Raw genomic sequence first — 16,699 nt, 5'->3', positions numbered from 1 at the left:
GTGAAAAAAACTCAATTTTCAAAGCATATTAAAAATCAAATAATAATCAGTTTCCGCTCTGGACTGTTGTCTTTAGATACAGCCTGTGGGACCCCTGACCTCCTGACACTTTCTAACTCTAATCGTTAATCAGGATTACAGTGACCATCTCATTACACAAGAAGACTTGCGAGGGAGGGAGAGAATCCATCAGGTAATGCTTCTCTGCTTGCCTCAGGAATGTCTTTGGAGAGGCATTGACTTTGTCGAAGCACTTTACACTCCTGGAGGTTTGTCCTACGACTTGACTCCCCCATTGCCGGACAGGATCTTTGCGTTTATCTAGAATAATTTCCTGGCTGAAAAGTATCATTAATATCACCTCACTTTCCTAAACCCAGGTCTGCTAAGGCAATTACAGCTGGCCGAACACTTAGTCAAACACCAGCTGTTTTCTTGAATGAACAGGTACAGTATCTATCAATACTTGTGTGTGCCTATGACAGACAGAGTATAAATTAAATAAAACATTTGTGCAACCAGAAATGAAAAAAAAAATGAAAAACTGATTTAAAACATGACCACAGTCCTTCTTTTATGTGAGGTTATTTTATTAATGGTGGAAGCGTTAGTTCTCATGGTTTCAGCTGTGGGTCATGATTCAGGCTGAGAGGCTGTTGTGATGGTTTTGGAGAACAGAGAGAGGGGAAGGCACCAGGTCAGTGAGGGAAACATTGGGTGAGGTTGCCCTAAATTGCTGATTGTTGGTCAGTTTGACAGTTTATGCATCTAATGATATGGTTTAGGAACAGATCTGGGCACTAACAAGATTAAACATGGCTCCATAAATTACACGAGGCTCACTTCATTCACATTTTCCAGTCCACCTTTGAATCTTTAAATGTTGTTTTCCTTAAAATCACATGTTTGTCACAAATGTCAATGTCATTTTCTGACACCTCAACCGTATTTCATGAAAACATCATATCAACACTCATGCAGTGGATCACTTTCAGTTTAAGATAAATCAGGAGCTCCTCGTGTATTTTCTTGTATTTCGACCTGCATGTTGAGTTTCCCTTTTTTTTTTCGTCCAGCTCTGTTTCTAAGGAGGGCCAGGAACTGAAGCCAAGACAGCATTCAAGGGCAGCTTCACCCCGAGAGAGCGGAGGTATCCTGTTGCTGAGGGTGAGTGGAGGCAGTGTGGTAGAGGAATCATGTGATCACAGTGGGGCCAGTGCGTCCAGTCTTCTCTTGGAGCTGAGAGACCTTCAGGGCGATGTCTACCAGAGGAGCCAGCATCACCTGCAAAAACAGACACAAACACGCAGAAGATATGACTTCCTGTGCAGGTCATGCTGTTCTCACAAACCCTCCACTACATGCATGTTATAGGCTTGTATTGCCTGCAGGTGTCAAAATGTTTAAGTAAGGGCCCTTATTACTATGCTATTTCACTTTATGTTAGTTAGATGAGAAGATTGATACCACTCTCATGTCTGTACGCTAAATATGAAGCTAGAGCCAGCAGCCATGTAGCCTAGCTTAGCACGAAGACTAGAAATTGGGGCTATTCTTTCTAACAAAATGCACCCATCAACACATCTCACAATCACTACTAAACATGTTTTATCTTGTTCGCTTTATTAGTACAAGAAGCCAAGTGTAAAACATTTTCTCTGGGCGAGCCCAGTCATTTCCAGATGGATGGAAGTTACTGCATTTGACCAAGAAATATGAGATCTGCCAGAATAAAATAATTTTCTGATAGTTATTCTAAACTTTAAGAAGGTTTACCACTTCAATGGAAAGAGCCGAAACCTGCTTATATCTTAAGTTAACGCTCCTGGTGTGTAAATCAAACCTACCCAAAGTCAGCCAACTCAACCATTAACCCACTGGCCGTTTATCTGTCAACTTAAGGTTCTGAAGCAATATGTTTCTGCTTTATCTGTCTGTTTGTGGTGTGTAAGCACTGACGAGGATAAAGGGCTCGAGCAGAACTTTCAGTCACTCTTTCTTGGGTCTTGTCTGGCTTTCTTGTTCTACATCCCCTCCCTGTCCTCACCAGTCCAAACGACTTAATGAAGTGTCTAGATGGAACTAACGCGCTGTACTTTTCCCTTGTGCTATGTTTCCCTCTCTTCATTCGAGCCCTGATAAGCTGCCATAACTCAAGACGTGGCCAAACATCTCCATCATCATCATCTCCCACGTTGAATTCAAGCTCTGGAAGTCGTTCTTTGTGAGCTCCACCCAACGCACCCTGGCTGTTCTGCAGGTTACAGATCATTCTGGCCTGCCTGAAGAGTTCTGGAGCCCATGTGAATTAACATTTGACCGCTGTAACTTTGCTGGGATGTCAAACTATATTAATATCCTCATTCTCTCTCTTTCCTTTATTCTGTATTTTTAGTTTACACCAATATTCAAGATAAAAAAGAAAAACTGGTGCTGGAATGATTATTTCCCCCAGCTGATGACTTCATTATCTCATCTCACTCTCACTGGAATGAATTCCTATTGTCCTGACCTGTGGGTCCTGATAAATCTTCTGGGGGTCCTTCTCATAGCTGTCTATGTAGAGCCTGATGGTTGCTCCCGCGCTGCCTGTACCGCTGAGACGGAAAATGATCCTAGAACCATCAGAGAAGATGATCCTGAGGCCCTGAGAGAGTGAGAGAGAAGCAGAGAGAGAGAGAGGGAAGATATTATGATTAATGAAAACGCAGAGTAACTGCAAAAAACATGTGGAGGTAGAATGGATGAGGTGCAAGAACGCGGCTTCCTGTCTGTGAAAGAGTCGATTTCAAAATACTAATGTCGGTTTATGAAGCACTGAATGGTTTAGGGCCAAAATACATTTTTGATCTTCCGTCTCATGTCGCCTGGGACGGATCGGCTTTGTGCCCCGAGTCGAAACTAAACCTGGAGAAGCAACGTTTAGTTTTTATTCCATATATCTGGAACAAACTCCCAGAAAACTGCAATCCGCAAAGCTGACGACCTTTCTGTTTTCAGCTCCCTTTTATTAAATCAAATACTTATTAATTTCCTACACTGCATGCCTCGCAGCCTCTCACCTGGTTTTTGGACACACTTCCGTCCACAGGGTCTGTATAGGAAAAGTTGTCAGAGACGGCCACCTCATAAGTCTTATCACCCGATGAGAACTTCTTTCCTACGAAGGACGGGTCGAACATTGCCGTCTCCAGATCCTTGATCATCTTGTTGGCGGCATCTGAGTCGACCTCCTCATAGTCGTACCTGGATGTGAAGGTGGATTCGGTTGATGCAAAAATATAATCTGTTGGCTGACTGGCATCAGACAATTGGTGGCTTTTGGTCACAAGATAAATCACTTTGACTTTGTTTTGAAGGGATAGGGGGTGATGTGTTTACGGGTCTCTAAAAGTTATTACTTTTTTGAGATTTTCATCATTCGCAAAATGGTCACAATAATCAAAGAAAAACCTCAAACCTTTAAAAAGATAGCGATATATAAATTGACAGTCTCTGGGCTTTTGTGTGCTGCACTTCTCTTATTCACCACTAGAGGGTAGCAGAGTACCATTTGAGCAACCAGCCATCACAGTAGGTGTTCTTACAACTGTTTCAACCAAACAGAGTCCCCCCGGGACCATCAATGATTTAGAAAAAGACAACCTGAAATACTCGTCTTTTGGGACTCAAGTTCACATTTTATAAACCATTTGACAGGAATCATTCCTGACCTGGTGAAGAAGTTCCTGCCAAACTTCTGCCAGTGATCCTTCATGATCTCTTCCACGCTCTGTTTCCTGGTGGCTAAGATTGACAACCATGCGAGCACCGCCCACAAGCCGTCCTTCTCACGGATGTGATCTGAGCCTGGTCGTTTAGCAGAGGGAGAAAAGAGGGGATGAGGCTTTCAGTTCCTGGAGTTAAAAAAAATTAATCTGATGACATTCACTCACCTGTGCCGAAGCTCTCCTCTCCGCAGAGTGAAAGCTTTCCAGCATCCATCAGGTTACCAAAGAACTTCCAGCCGGTTGGAGTCTCGTACAGCTGCATTTCGAGAGCTTTAGCCACACTACAACACACAATGAACAACATAAGAAAACGTTGATCTGTAACTGATCTGGAACAGCAGCATCTTTTCAGTTTACCAAAGAATGAAAACTTGGCTCTTATGTTGTGTGTGTTTTTTACTTGTCCAGGGCTCCACTAGTGGGCATACTGCGGGCCAGTCCTTTGACACCAGTCTTCTGGAAGTAAGGGATGCTGATAATGTTGGCAGCGATGACAGCAACGGAGTCTGAAGGGTTTACAAAAAAGCCGTGTTTACCAAGCACCATGTTACGGTCCTGAGGATAGAGACACAAGTGCAACAAAAAGGTCATAAACAGCAAACAGGATCTGTGACTATTAGTAATTATTTTTATTATTGTGAGTTTTGAAGGTAGCAGAAGGATAAATGATTGACTAAGTATGGCTTAATGATTTCAGCGTTTATTCTTCCATTAGCAATCGTGTTATATATTAAAATGTCGTCTGTTCCTTTCACGAAACATGAGAATAATGTGAGGAGGAAAACATTCACTGTCCTCATTAAATGCTGTGCCAAAGTCAAAATGTATTTAATTCAGTCACTCACTTCAGGATTCAGGCCTATTATTTTTGGTCTATTAAAAATAAAAACTTTTAATTAAAAACTTAATAGACCAGAGTTTTTTTAATTCACTTTATGGGACATCATAGATTCTAATCCAGTTCAAGAATTTCACAACTCTGCGCTCACCTTTTCCCAAATAAAATGCGATAAAAAAAAAAAGAAAGTTGACTTACACCATCGCCATCAAAGGCTGCACCAAAATCATATTCTCCTCCTTTCATGGCGTTGACCAGGTCGGCAGCGTAGGTCAAGTTGGGGTCGGGGTGGTGGCCCCCGAAGTCCTCCTTGGGCACACAGTTGACTGCTGAGTGGGCAGGAGACCCCAGCTCTTCACAGATTATCTTCTTCACATAAGGACCAACCACTAGAAGGAGAGAGAGAGTTTTTAAAAGAGACCAATACATAAATATAATAAATAATACAACTCCTCTAACTGTGATGATTTGTTTGCCATTAGTAAGGAAGCATCTCCTTAGACTATCTTAATTATTTCAATATAGGTACCCAGTTTCCTGTCTTTGCTGTCACAAAAGTCTAAACTTGTTCTGGGCTGTTTCCTACCTCCGTGCATAGCATCCAGGCGGAGGCTTATGTGATTGGCTCCAGAGAGAAGCTCCTTCAGTGCAGCAAAGTCAAAGATGCCCCTGAGCATCTCAGCATAGGCCTCCACAGAGTCCACGATCTCCACTGAAACAAATACATTGGAAACACACAGATCACAAAATAAGATTAAGATAGCAGTAGATGCCAAGATAAAGGTTTTTGGCTCGCTAACTAACTTTCATACATTGGTTACACAATATGGATGTCTGATGGATTACTGAAGTCACCAACTGCACCCATTCATTATTTCAGATGACCAGATTATGTTTTAAAGCAGGAGTGTTCAACGTCTTTCAGGCCAAGGACCCCCAAACTGGTGTAGCATGGAGCAGGGACCCTCTACTGCAGCGGTATTCAAACGAGGGGGGGTGCTGTTGGAGTTCTGTGCGAGGGGGGGTTGCTGTCAGAGTTCTGTGCGAGAGGGGAGAGGCTGTCCGAGTTGTGTGCAAAATTGTATACAATTTTTTATTTTTTAATTTACAAACAATTTTGCGACCCCCTGCAGTACCTCCGCGGACCCCTTGGTGGTCGCAGACCCCCTGTTGAAGACCTATGTTTTAGAGCATTGAAGAAGCTGTCTGACAACAAGACAAAACAGTGTTTGCCACCACATTGCAGGTCGCTATTCGTGTCCAACTCTGACAGCAAAGAAATGAATGAACTGTCATGAACACAATCTCTTTCAGGTGAGATCAGGCCTCTATATACTACTTACCTGTGAAGGGCTTGAACGTGTCCACTTCAAAGGTCTGTTTACCGATCTTGGACAGATCAGCTTTCAGCTCTGGGCAGATCTGATACTCCTGCAGGGTTTTGCTGATCTCATATATTTTGTTTGTGATGCCCTCTGGAGCAGGTCCTGGGGACAAAGTGAAAGGCTGGTTAGAAATTAAGAACCGACAGATATACATTATAATGTGGCCAAACATTTTTTTTTTCTAGAATGACTCCATGCACATGTTTCCTTATCACGTGCAGTGAAAAACACAGGAGGCAGAGATCCCTTGGGTCTGTAAACTCATGTGACAACTGAAGCTTACTAGACTGCACAATGCAGTCTCCACTCACCTCCACTGGAGATGTTGTACTTAATGCCAAAGTCTCCATTAGGGCCTCCAGGGTTGTGGCTGGCGGTGAGGATGATGCCACCCACTGCCTTTACCTTGCGGATCACACAGGAGACTGCTGGGGTGGACATGATGCCATCCTGACCAATCACCAGATGGCCAATCTGCAGGAGCAAACATCAATACAGAGAGACACAGATTAATACGCTACTTAATGTTAAGGCACATAGTAGAAATGCCAAAACAGGTTACATTATAGTGTAATAAGTATATCTTGTAGACGACTATCTATTCAGTCCAGGAATTCCTATTTAAACATGCAACGGTTTGCTTCGTGTAAACATTTGAACAGAAGTGTTCCTGTCTGTGGACCTTTTGCAATGACAGTTTCTCCACTGCTTCATTTCCTAACATCAACCACTTGTGGAGAAATTGACATCTTCGTGCAACTTCAACCTCCTGGCATAACTGCTGAACATTGCAATTACTAATTGTTGCTTTGCAGCAGCTGCACAAGAGACAGAGTCACCATCACATGAGAGAGAGGATCACAGATTCAGTCTCGAAAGCAAACCCAATGTCGTGTACAAATATAACGAGGCTCCCCTATGCCTGCAATTGTACGTAGGCCTACTATACTTGGGAATAAGGCATAGGACGGTAAATGGCTTGAAATGTCAAATAAAACGCAAACGCATTGCATGCACTGTGTTTCTATCTATGCTACAGACATATGCAGGGCAACGTGACTCGCTGGCTCACCCCCCTCTTGGCTAAAACCGTTGCAGTAACATCAGAGTGAAGGCAGCCAGTGGCATCTCTCCACAGCTCATTATGAAACAACACAACGTTAGGCTACAATGCTTCATTTTGCAACAAGATCAAACAGGTTTGTATTCATTCGTATAATCGTGCAAGACTAAGTTATGTTGTAATCCCTTATGCAAAAGCAAAGAAGTAACCGTGTATTGTCAGTAACGTTATCTAGCGTTAAATGTCAATGGTAATAATAGTTTGATATTCAAGTGGCTTCCTTCGTGCACTTTCTCCAAAAGGTCAACGCGGTCAAACTGGCACCGGAGCCAGTGCAGGCAGACACAGATGGGACTTGATGACATCTGTCTTTTTAACATTTAACGTGAAGGGTCCACTAACTGCTCGGGATCTTAGGAGTCGAGCAGTTTGTCAAATGAAGGCAAACATCTAATATAAAAAGCATGCAAAGCAGAGGTAGGACTGTCAGCAGTGTTCCGTGTCATGCCAAGGGAATGGTGGCAGCTGAGTGCCAGCTCTATTCATTGTAGAACAGTGCACAACTTACATTTATTAAAGTGCATTGAATACGTTTGGACCCGTGGAAATACCTTGAATTTGGGCTAACGGGCACCACACCACACTAGAGTACCTGAAGCTGACAATACATGACATGTTAGAAGTGACTCATTTGCACAACTGTTACTTTAGTTACAAATAACATATCGTTAGCAAATAAGTCAAATAAGTCACGTTGACGTTAATATGCTAGCTGACATGCTATCCAGGAGTCTGTATGGCAGTTGGTGTTTGGTTAGCTAGCTAACGTTACACGCACACACACACACACACACACACACACACACACACACACACACACACACATAGGGGGGCAGCAAAGGTGAACAATGTTTCCTTCTCCTACTGACCCCGTTGGCAGCAGAAATCTGAACGATCAACTGAATGGCTTCTTTCATGAAGAACCTCCCATCTCCTCCCACCACCACAGTGGCAGCCTGGCGCTCGGCAGGCTCGATGACAGAGATGGTGCTCTGGATGAAGTTTTCTGCATAGTGCTGGTTCTGTTGAAACACCGTCACCCTCTTCCTCAGGCCGCTCGTCCCGGGCTTCTGGTCCGTGTACGGCTTGGTCTTCACTGTCGTTACTTTCACCATTTTTGACCCCGTGTGATCCACAATCTGTCCCGATGAGGAGGCGACTGCAGTGGCAGAGCAGCCACACGTACACACCGGACAACTCCCCCCTCGTAGACCCGCCTTCTCAGTTTAAAGGGCAAGTACTTACAACAACGTGAAGATCTGACTGATACATGTTGTTTCCTGTAGTTTTTTAATGCGTAGTTGGGTATTGTAAATACATTTTTAGAAATATCAAGATCATGTTCCCCCCCTGTGACCCCACACCACACTCAGATATTTTCTTGCAGTGTGTTATTTTTACTTGTTATATATTTAATTCATTTAGTTAGCTGTTCAATTATAATTTCTGTACTTTCTGTTTCCCAACATTGAGGTTGAAATAGTATTAATAAGCCTTCTGCACACTAGCAGGTATAACATTCTGGGGAGAAATATTTACATTTGTGCTTTTTTGGCTTAAAAGTGTTAAAATTCAAAAGCCTTGACTTGAAATCAGCCTGTAAATGCCCAGTATATGCATATTTCTAACTGTAGAAGTCTTCCCAGGTTTCAAAATGTTAGAGTTTTCACAAAACTAAAAAGAAAGAAAATACAAGACAATGTCTTCAATGGTAGCTTTGTCCCTGATCGTGCAAATGGACGATCCAACTTCAATTCTTGTTTCCCAATTAAGGATCTATTAAACTTCACATTTACTCATGTTTGAGCATACCTTTGTACTCTAAAGGTCAAGTCCCATGCACATGAAAGGTCAACATTGGCTCATACCTCAATGTAAAACTTTACACCAGCTCGAAAATCTGTATAGAAAGTAAATCAAATAATAATTCTCTAATAAGTCAATACAATTAAAAAAAATCAGAAAGCTACCCTCACAAATAGATATAAACATAAATAAGATATTGTGATATACCACTCTATTTGAGATGAAAGGGTGAATTTCTCAGGTCAAATATTGTGAAATAGTCCACTTCAGGCCACTGTTGTTTGCCTGTTGCATCACAGTGTGTTTGATCATACGCAGAACAAAGTTTATCCTCAGACCTGTCACCATGAAAGGGGTGTTGGTGTGTATATGTGTGGAGGTTTTTCTTCCACCAGGATATGTAGCTGTATGTACATATGCATATGATTGTATCTCTCAATAGCCTTAGGAGCATAAAATCATCTTCACATTATTGCAGATGATTTATTCTTTGTCGCCATTATTACTTTTGATTTATTGGCAAATCTATTTTATTAGACAACTATTTTAATTTTCAAAATCATGAAACTGAAATTAAAAAAATTCCAAAACAAAATAACAGCATGAACATTTCTTAAATGTTTCATAAAAGCCCACTACATAATGATGCAGTCAAGTCTTACTAAACTTCTGTGTTGGGAAAGGAAGAGCACACAGGGGCTCAGGGCATTAAATACATCTCATATGTCATGTGACATTTAGTTAGCTGGCTCTACTGTTTCAGCAGAGAAAGTCAAAGGGCAAATAATGGCCTGAGATATAAATAGGAGGTCAAAACTGCACTCAACTGGAAAGGCCAAGGGCAAATAAAGTTTAGACCTGAGCGCAATGCAAAGGAATGCATTTCATTGCCAACCCCACAGCACCATATTGTATTAAGAGTATAGAGAGGAGTAGTGGCCGTTAGCTACACAGTAACATGCAGGCTGAAACAGACTGTAAGTACAAAATACATGAAGATGATTCTTTAGACGTCTAGGTTACTTATAACCATTGTTTCAAAAGCAACTGTTATATATCACCTAAATGTCTAACAAACATGGATTCTCAGCCGTCATTGTAGAAAAAGATACCAACGAGATGTTTATCAAAAGATCTTGCTCTGTTTAAGGAGAGCTGAAAGAAATCCAGGTTTCCCATTATCCAATGGATACAAATCTCCTGTGGTGACTTTCCAGTGAAGGCAACCCAAACACTGTGAACCTGCCTGATCAAAGCGACCTCAAGTCACAGTGGAACAGCATTTGTAGAGCATCTGCCTTCATTTTTCATGCATTTCCTGTTTAAACAAGATGTTGACGTGTGACATAATCAAGGGATGCATTCAGAAGAGTAAAACAAAGCGATATCAGTTACGGAATATTTTAATGATAATATTTACATTTTACGTTTATCAACATAAAACATATGAAGAAACCCAAGACAAATGTGAAACTGTCAAATGAAAATAAATCCTCTTTAATTTGATTGTGATTGTATAATGTTGTTGGAGAACCAAAATGGCGATGCATAAACCTACCTGGAGATGAATGAATATGAATATAGTAAAAAACAATAATATTTTAAAATAATTTAAATGACCTACACCGTCATTTAAAGGGTATATTATGAATACAATGTCATGTTGGCAATTTAACTCTTGATCTAAGCACTCTATACATTTCAAATGTTCATTATTTTAAAGTGAATTTTGAAAATCTCTACAAAACAGAAACATGTCACACATACAAAGGCACAAGAAAAGCAGTAACAACTACTACAAGTTGTACGGTACTTTATGACTACAGTGACCATCCCTTGCTGACATTAAGACCTCTGATGCATCGGGTCACTAAGCTTCTGAAACACAAGCAGCCAGAGGGTCTCAGCTCCTGATGTCTGACACATGAGGCTTTACAAAAACACACAGGTAAGCTTTAAACACGGAGCTTCTAAAAGTTGAAATGATTGTTCCTTTTGGACCTTGTTAGCTACAGTAATGACAGTGAATAGTTTTCATATTGCCCGTGGATATAGAACAGTTTCTATTTGTTGTGTATCCTATATGAAACCACTGGTTTTATGAATAAACTTTGCCCATCACTAGCATAGGTGAGTGTTGGGAGTACAGCTTTACGTGCCGGGTAGTATGGTCTCCACACAGTTGTAGGTCCAATCCTGTCTCTCATTGATGGGCAGGATGTGTTGGCACACCTAGAAGACAGGACACATCCTTGTATTATTATTATTATTATTATTATTATTATTATTATTATTATTATTATTATTATTATTATTATTATTATTATTATTATCCGAAACACCATATAGTCATTTCTTTCCATTGCACCATTATATCAATAATAATAAAATCATTTCGTATTCAGAATGGATTTTCTGATTTCTGATTTTCAGGAAGACTTTGTACCATCTTCGTCCTGGCTGGCACCTCGACAGCAAACACACTCATGCCTCTGCTGCTGCAGCAGTTCCTGCTCTGCTCATTGTTTACATGGACAGTCACTTTCTGGTTGGCCTGCAACACAAAGGATATTGGTAACTTCACTGATCAGCTTCATAAACTTAAAATCACAGAATATGCTGAAATCGGCTAAACAAATAGAGTAGATAAATAATTACAGTAGGAATCGAAAGTCTAAAACAGCCTTTTTTTTTCTTTACTCACAAAAAAGGTATTTGTGTGCTTTGTCAATATAAAACTATAAATAAACAGATGACCTTATGCTAATCGAAGAAAGAACTGTTGCTATGTTTGGACACAATTGTAGATTATGTGGGTAATGGATGTGTTCACAAGACTTATACTACTCCCCACTCATGAACCCTCAAAGCTGCTGGAGTCACTGTGGTTGAATTGTAAGGCAATGGGAAAATACAAAAGAAATGACAAATTGACACTCTCATGATGAGAGGGTAAACTGCATACAAATGTAACCATTTCCCCTGTTCAGTAGTTCCTTTGTATCACCGGGTCATTCTTTCTGAGTAGCTCCTGTTGCTATGAGAATCAATACGAAGGCTGCATATCAATTACAAACCGGCTGAATCATCTCTGCAACCTTACTCTGTAGACAGAGTGTATACAAACCCCCTTTTTCTGATGGAAAGCACCTCATAAATGTATAAATTACTCACTTATTGAACATGGGACTGTCATTCCTCTAGTGGCCATGAGGATGCAAAGCACATTTTTGGCAATCACGTTGAACCAGGAACATTCACTCCCCTCTTTGCATTACTGCTAAAACTGTGTCGGCATCTATGACACTGCATATTCTTGTGTCACATTTAGGATATCTTAACTTCAGAAGTAAACTACACCTGCACAGTCAGACCACCACTCCTACACTAAGTTTGTTGTCTACCTTGTTGGCTATGAGGGACGAGATCCTGTGTTCTCCTCGGTAGATGTAGATGAAGACGTTGTCTTGTCCCCTCAGTGCTTTGGCCCCCGTCTTGGCTGTGATGGACTTCTGGAGGGCCTGATTCAGAAGTTTGGGTCCCGAGTCCATACTGAGGGGCTGGATGGATGGCTGAGTGCCTTCACAGTGTACATCCAACTGGAATGGACAAGACTGACAGAGTGGGAGGTAGAGGAGGGAAATCAATTAGTGAGTGGGATTCAAGTGATACACTGAAAGCTTGGGCGTGTTTCTCTCTGTATTAGGGCTGCCGCTAACGACACATTTTCTATCGATTAATCTATCATCTATTTGACGGATCAGTCGTTAAATCAAAAGGATTCATTTAGTTTTTTTTAAAGAAAATCGATTTAACCATTTTATTTAAGTTAATTTGATTTTGCAGCACACAATAATATGTAAACAAAGGGTTTACATATTAAAGTGTAAAACTGTAGGTTTGAACTGGTAACTCTAACATAATAACAATAAATAAAAAAAGAGGGCTTATTATTTAAGTCAGTAGTGCACCTCCAAAATAAGTTTCTATTAAAGCGTTTACCTCAGAAATAAAAAAATATTAGCTCTGCATATTAAACAAAGTGCAACATGTTTAGAGTGTAAGGGACAATGATCTCCAGCTTAAAGTCCAACTCAAATATTGAAATCAAACATCTCTGTGTGTTGCAACCCGTGCTTTTCCCAAGCATTTGCAAGGTTGACATGTATTTTCTTATCAAGTGTCACATCCATCCATCCATCGTCTACCGCTTATCCCGGGTCGGGTCACGGGGGCAGCAGCTCCAGTAAGGAACCTCAAACTTCCCTTCTCCGGGCCACATCCTCCAGCTCCGACTGGGGGATCCCGAGGCGTCCTGGGTCTTCCCCGGGGTCTCCTCCCAGCTGGACGTGCCTGGAACACCTCCCTAAGGGAGGCGCCCAGGTGGCATCCTTACTAGATGCCCGAACCACCTCAACTGGCTCCTTTCAACGTAAAGGAGCAGCGGCTCTACTCCGAGTCTCTCCTGATGGCTGAGCTTCTCACCCTATCTCTATGGGAGACGCCAGCCACCCGTCTGAGAAAACACATTTCGGCCGCTTGTACCCGTGATCTTGTTCTTTGTGTCACATGTAAGCCCTAAACTACAGCATATTAAGGACGGCATAAGGACGATATCATGTCATGTCATATTGTATGTGATCGTCACCTCTACTAGCTCCAGCATTTGGTTGTAGCCCATGGCTTCAAGGGTGACCCACAGGTCTGCAGGGTCTCCATCCTTCTCTGTGGCCTCCATCAGGTTCAGCTCCATGAAGCCCTGCCGTGTCAGCTGGTTCTTCCTCATATCAAAGTTCTCTGAAAGCCCAACAAAAATAGTGAGGGCCCAAGTGAACCATTTAACATTAATTAACACGTAACACTGACCATCCTGTGCATCAGTGCCATACTGAGAACGATTACCTTTGCACACAGCCCAGGCATCCTTGTCACATTTCTCTCCACTGGTCCTCAGCTCAAAGAAGTTGTACTCCTCCAGACTGAGCAAACCATTCCCATCCAGGTCTATCACCTCAAAGATGTCAGACAGCACCTCCCTGTGGTGCAAAGGGAGCAACACAGAGAGATGTCTTACAGGACAACAGTGTCTTTCTATGCTGAAACACCGATGGCATTAATAATCATACATTAGTGCGCATCTCAATTTTTGGTCATTAGCCAAAGCTCCTGATATTTGATGAATGCAAATTGGCGAAGCGTTTGTTTCTATAGCACACATTGCACAAACCCTCACCTGAGCTCCCTGGTGAGGTCTAGTTCTCCAGTGTCAGTCCTGTAGACAAGCTCGACAGGTTTATTAGAAAGGCTCTTTTTGCTCCTTTTCTTTAGTTTGCAGCCACTAGTGAAGGGAAGCAGGTAGTAAGTCCCAGCATTCAATTCTCCTTTCCAGACACACTTCTGTGGGAACAAAGGAGTAGTAGAGTTAGTTAAACACACTGAGCGTATACTGGAATGTAGCTCAATCTGTCATTTCGGGGGGTAAATATTTGAGGAATAAAAAAATCAAATCGAAACACAAACTCAAATGAATCATCATTATGAACATGAGGAAATGTTCTAGTACATGTACATCTCTCAACACAGACAAACATACTTCTTTGTCCTTTGTGTCAGTGAAACACACTAAAGCTGAGTCCTCTTTGGTTTCACCAGCTGACATGACAAAAAGAGCTGTGTCCACTGTCATCCAGGAAGAAGGCTTATCTGAAAAATAACACAAGATGCAGGTTTTTGTATAGATTATATATATATATATATATATATATATATATATATATATATATATATATATATTATATATATATATATATATATATATATATATATATATATATATAGGGGTGACGACCTACATAAATCAACTATCTGCTCTTGCATGCTCCAATTTTACAAGCTGAACTGCCCCCTTGTTGTCTTCTTGTTGTTTGTCAGATATTATCGTGCAGTGAGCCGACACATTATCTAGAACGTTTCCTACAAAAATCTGACCTGCTGCTACACAATCCAAAAGACAGCAGAGGTCTTTTTCTTTATGATTTATAATCGGAAAAATTACTGGGGAGATACTTTATTTACGTTACAATATCACAAAAAGCATCTCTAAAACTGTGAAACTACACTGTATGCTACAAAAAAAACTGTGGTGAAGCCTATGTTGCAGGAAGCAGTCGAGCAAGCAACAAATTGAAATATGAGACTTCTAAGTAATGAATCTGGAGGGACCGAGGTCCGAATCCAGAATCCCTACCGGCTCCAGAGGTGCTGTATTGTTCCTGAACGTAATTTCGGACCTCCAAGCTAAAGTATAACCCTATGAACAATGGGGTAATCACTTTTTAAGCAAATCTTTAGATGTTTGCTTATGTGCAATATGAAACAGTGCCCTTACCGGGTCCGTGGCTGAGGCCGAGTGGTTGGATGGTTAGGTAGACGTTGGTTGTATGGGAGACGTGGAGCTGGTACTGCAGAGAGCTGATGCTCTCGTCGTCCTCCAAGAAGAAACATCCCTTCATATCACTGTGATGCCACTCCTGGAAAAATGGATATCACTTCTGCTTAACGACAGTCCCACCACATGCATAGAAACTGAAATAGTGGGCCAAATAAAGCGGGGAAATAATGATTTCTAGACCCAGTTGTTTGCCATTTTAAGCCTTCTGAAGTATCATACATACAGTATATTGTGTTATGTGCGGTCTCTGATTAGATCGTGTTTTGCAGCTTGACAACAAAATACATGTATTCATTCAACAGAAACCAAAACTAATTTGCAGTTCCTATTAAAAGGGGGATTGATCTTGTGATGGGGGAAGTATATTTTGGCATGCAAAAGGGAATTAAGCAGTCAATCATAACAGTAAGGCTGCTCACTTGATAAACAGAATCTGCCATTGTGATAATTACCACTCCAACCTTCAGGGGGCATATTCGTTATTACACGGTTTATATCACAACACGTGTTGTACTCCTGCTGATCCAGAGGAGGGCAGAAGTGTCACACTGTGTTTCTGCTGAAGGCTGAAGTAAATCTCCCTCTAGGACCTGATATGGCAAATTGGAGTCCATTTAACTTTGATAAATACAGCCTTTTCAATCTTCGGCCGGCGGTCATTCAAAACTATCAAGAGGCTACTTTGGCAATATTTATGAATCCCAATATTTCTCTCATTTTGAAATCATGTTGTTCCTTTGTCTGGCAGCACAACTGAAATGAGGTAATAATTTGAAATTGAACAGGAACATCAAAACAAGGAAGTTTTCCTTCCACTCATTGGAGACACATTAAATGAAAACACAGTTGGTGTGGACACACAGTAAGAGGACACTGAGGGCTGAGCGGGGCTGGAATAGGCTATATATCCTTTTAGTGGACAAATAAATCACCAAGTTAAACAAAGAAAGTACAATAAAGACAGAGCATGCCACTCCATGAGAGAAAAGCCATTTTCTCAAAGTATTTATCTTGGGCTGGGAGAGGCATAAAAGATCAAACCATAACACTTCAGTGGTTTGTCCAGACAATATTAAATGAGGTAAATTGCCATGGGCACCCATCAACTGCTTAAAGACATCAGAATGAATGCCCCCACAGAGAGGGTCAGCCTGCAGACTAATACAGCCGCTGTCAACAGCTCCGGCCACAGATTTGATTTACCGCGACGCAGAGGGTCGCAGGACACCAGGCCGGCCACAAACACAATCACACACACACATAAACACACACATTTAAACCATGACCTTTACCTTATTTTATAATTAAAAACAAATCCTGAGAATA

At 41.4% G+C, this 16,699-nt stretch overlaps 2 protein-coding genes and 1 long non-coding RNA gene across 7 annotated transcripts in view; 1 reads left to right on the top strand and 2 right to left on the bottom strand.

Annotated features, from left to right (window-relative positions):
* Positions 1-569: 569 nt before the first annotated feature.
* pgm1 (phosphoglucomutase 1) lies at positions 570-8,314 on the bottom strand. 2 transcript variants are annotated; one of them, XM_029428819.1, is made up of 11 exons: positions 7,986-8,314; positions 6,305-6,467; positions 5,952-6,095; positions 5,195-5,320; positions 4,807-4,997; positions 4,171-4,325; positions 3,936-4,051; positions 3,714-3,849; positions 3,063-3,246; positions 2,513-2,647; positions 570-1,284 (listed from the first exon to the last, which is right to left on the bottom strand). In XM_029428819.1, the coding sequence occupies exons 1-11, from the start codon at positions 8,229-8,231 to the stop codon at positions 1,195-1,197; spliced, it is 1,686 nt and encodes a 561-aa protein (XP_029284679.1). In that variant the 5' UTR covers positions 8,232-8,314; the 3' UTR covers positions 570-1,194. The 2 variants fall into 2 exon arrangements, with proteins under 2 accessions (XP_029284679.1, XP_029284680.1); XM_029428820.1 differs by lacking the exons at positions 5,952-6,095; positions 6,305-6,467; positions 7,986-8,314 and adding an exon at positions 5,421-5,578.
* A 1,995-nt stretch (positions 8,315-10,309) lies between these two features.
* efcab7 (EF-hand calcium binding domain 7) overlaps positions 10,310-16,699 on the bottom strand; it is a 14,742-nt gene continuing 8,352 nt past the window's right edge. For all 4 annotated transcript variants that reach the window (XM_029428823.1, XM_029428825.1, XM_029428822.1 and 1 more), the window contains 8 exons: positions 15,311-15,452; positions 14,516-14,625; positions 14,156-14,319; positions 13,825-13,958; positions 13,571-13,719; positions 12,327-12,536; positions 11,369-11,476; positions 10,310-11,154 (listed from right to left, as the gene is read on the bottom strand). In XM_029428823.1, the coding sequence (XP_029284683.1) occupies positions 11,074-11,154; positions 11,369-11,476; positions 12,327-12,536; positions 13,571-13,719; positions 13,825-13,958; positions 14,156-14,319; positions 14,516-14,625; positions 15,311-15,452 (1,098 nt within the window). In that variant the 3' untranslated portion in view covers positions 10,310-11,073. The remainder of the gene's footprint in view (positions 11,155-11,368; positions 11,477-12,326; positions 12,537-13,570; positions 13,720-13,824; positions 13,959-14,155; positions 14,320-14,515; positions 14,626-15,310; positions 15,453-16,699) is intronic.
* Positions 10,749-11,694, top strand: LOC115006562 (uncharacterized). The gene is made up of 2 exons (XR_003832093.1): positions 10,749-10,870; positions 11,356-11,694. It is a non-coding gene; the product is annotated as an uncharacterized LOC115006562 (long non-coding RNA).

The sequence above is a fragment of the Cottoperca gobio genome, chromosome 4 (assembly GCF_900634415.1).
Source record: "Cottoperca gobio chromosome 4, fCotGob3.1, whole genome shotgun sequence".
Taxonomy (NCBI): Eukaryota; Metazoa; Chordata; class Actinopteri; order Perciformes; family Bovichtidae; genus Cottoperca; species Cottoperca gobio.
This window is presented reverse-complemented; position numbering and strand designations above follow the sequence as displayed.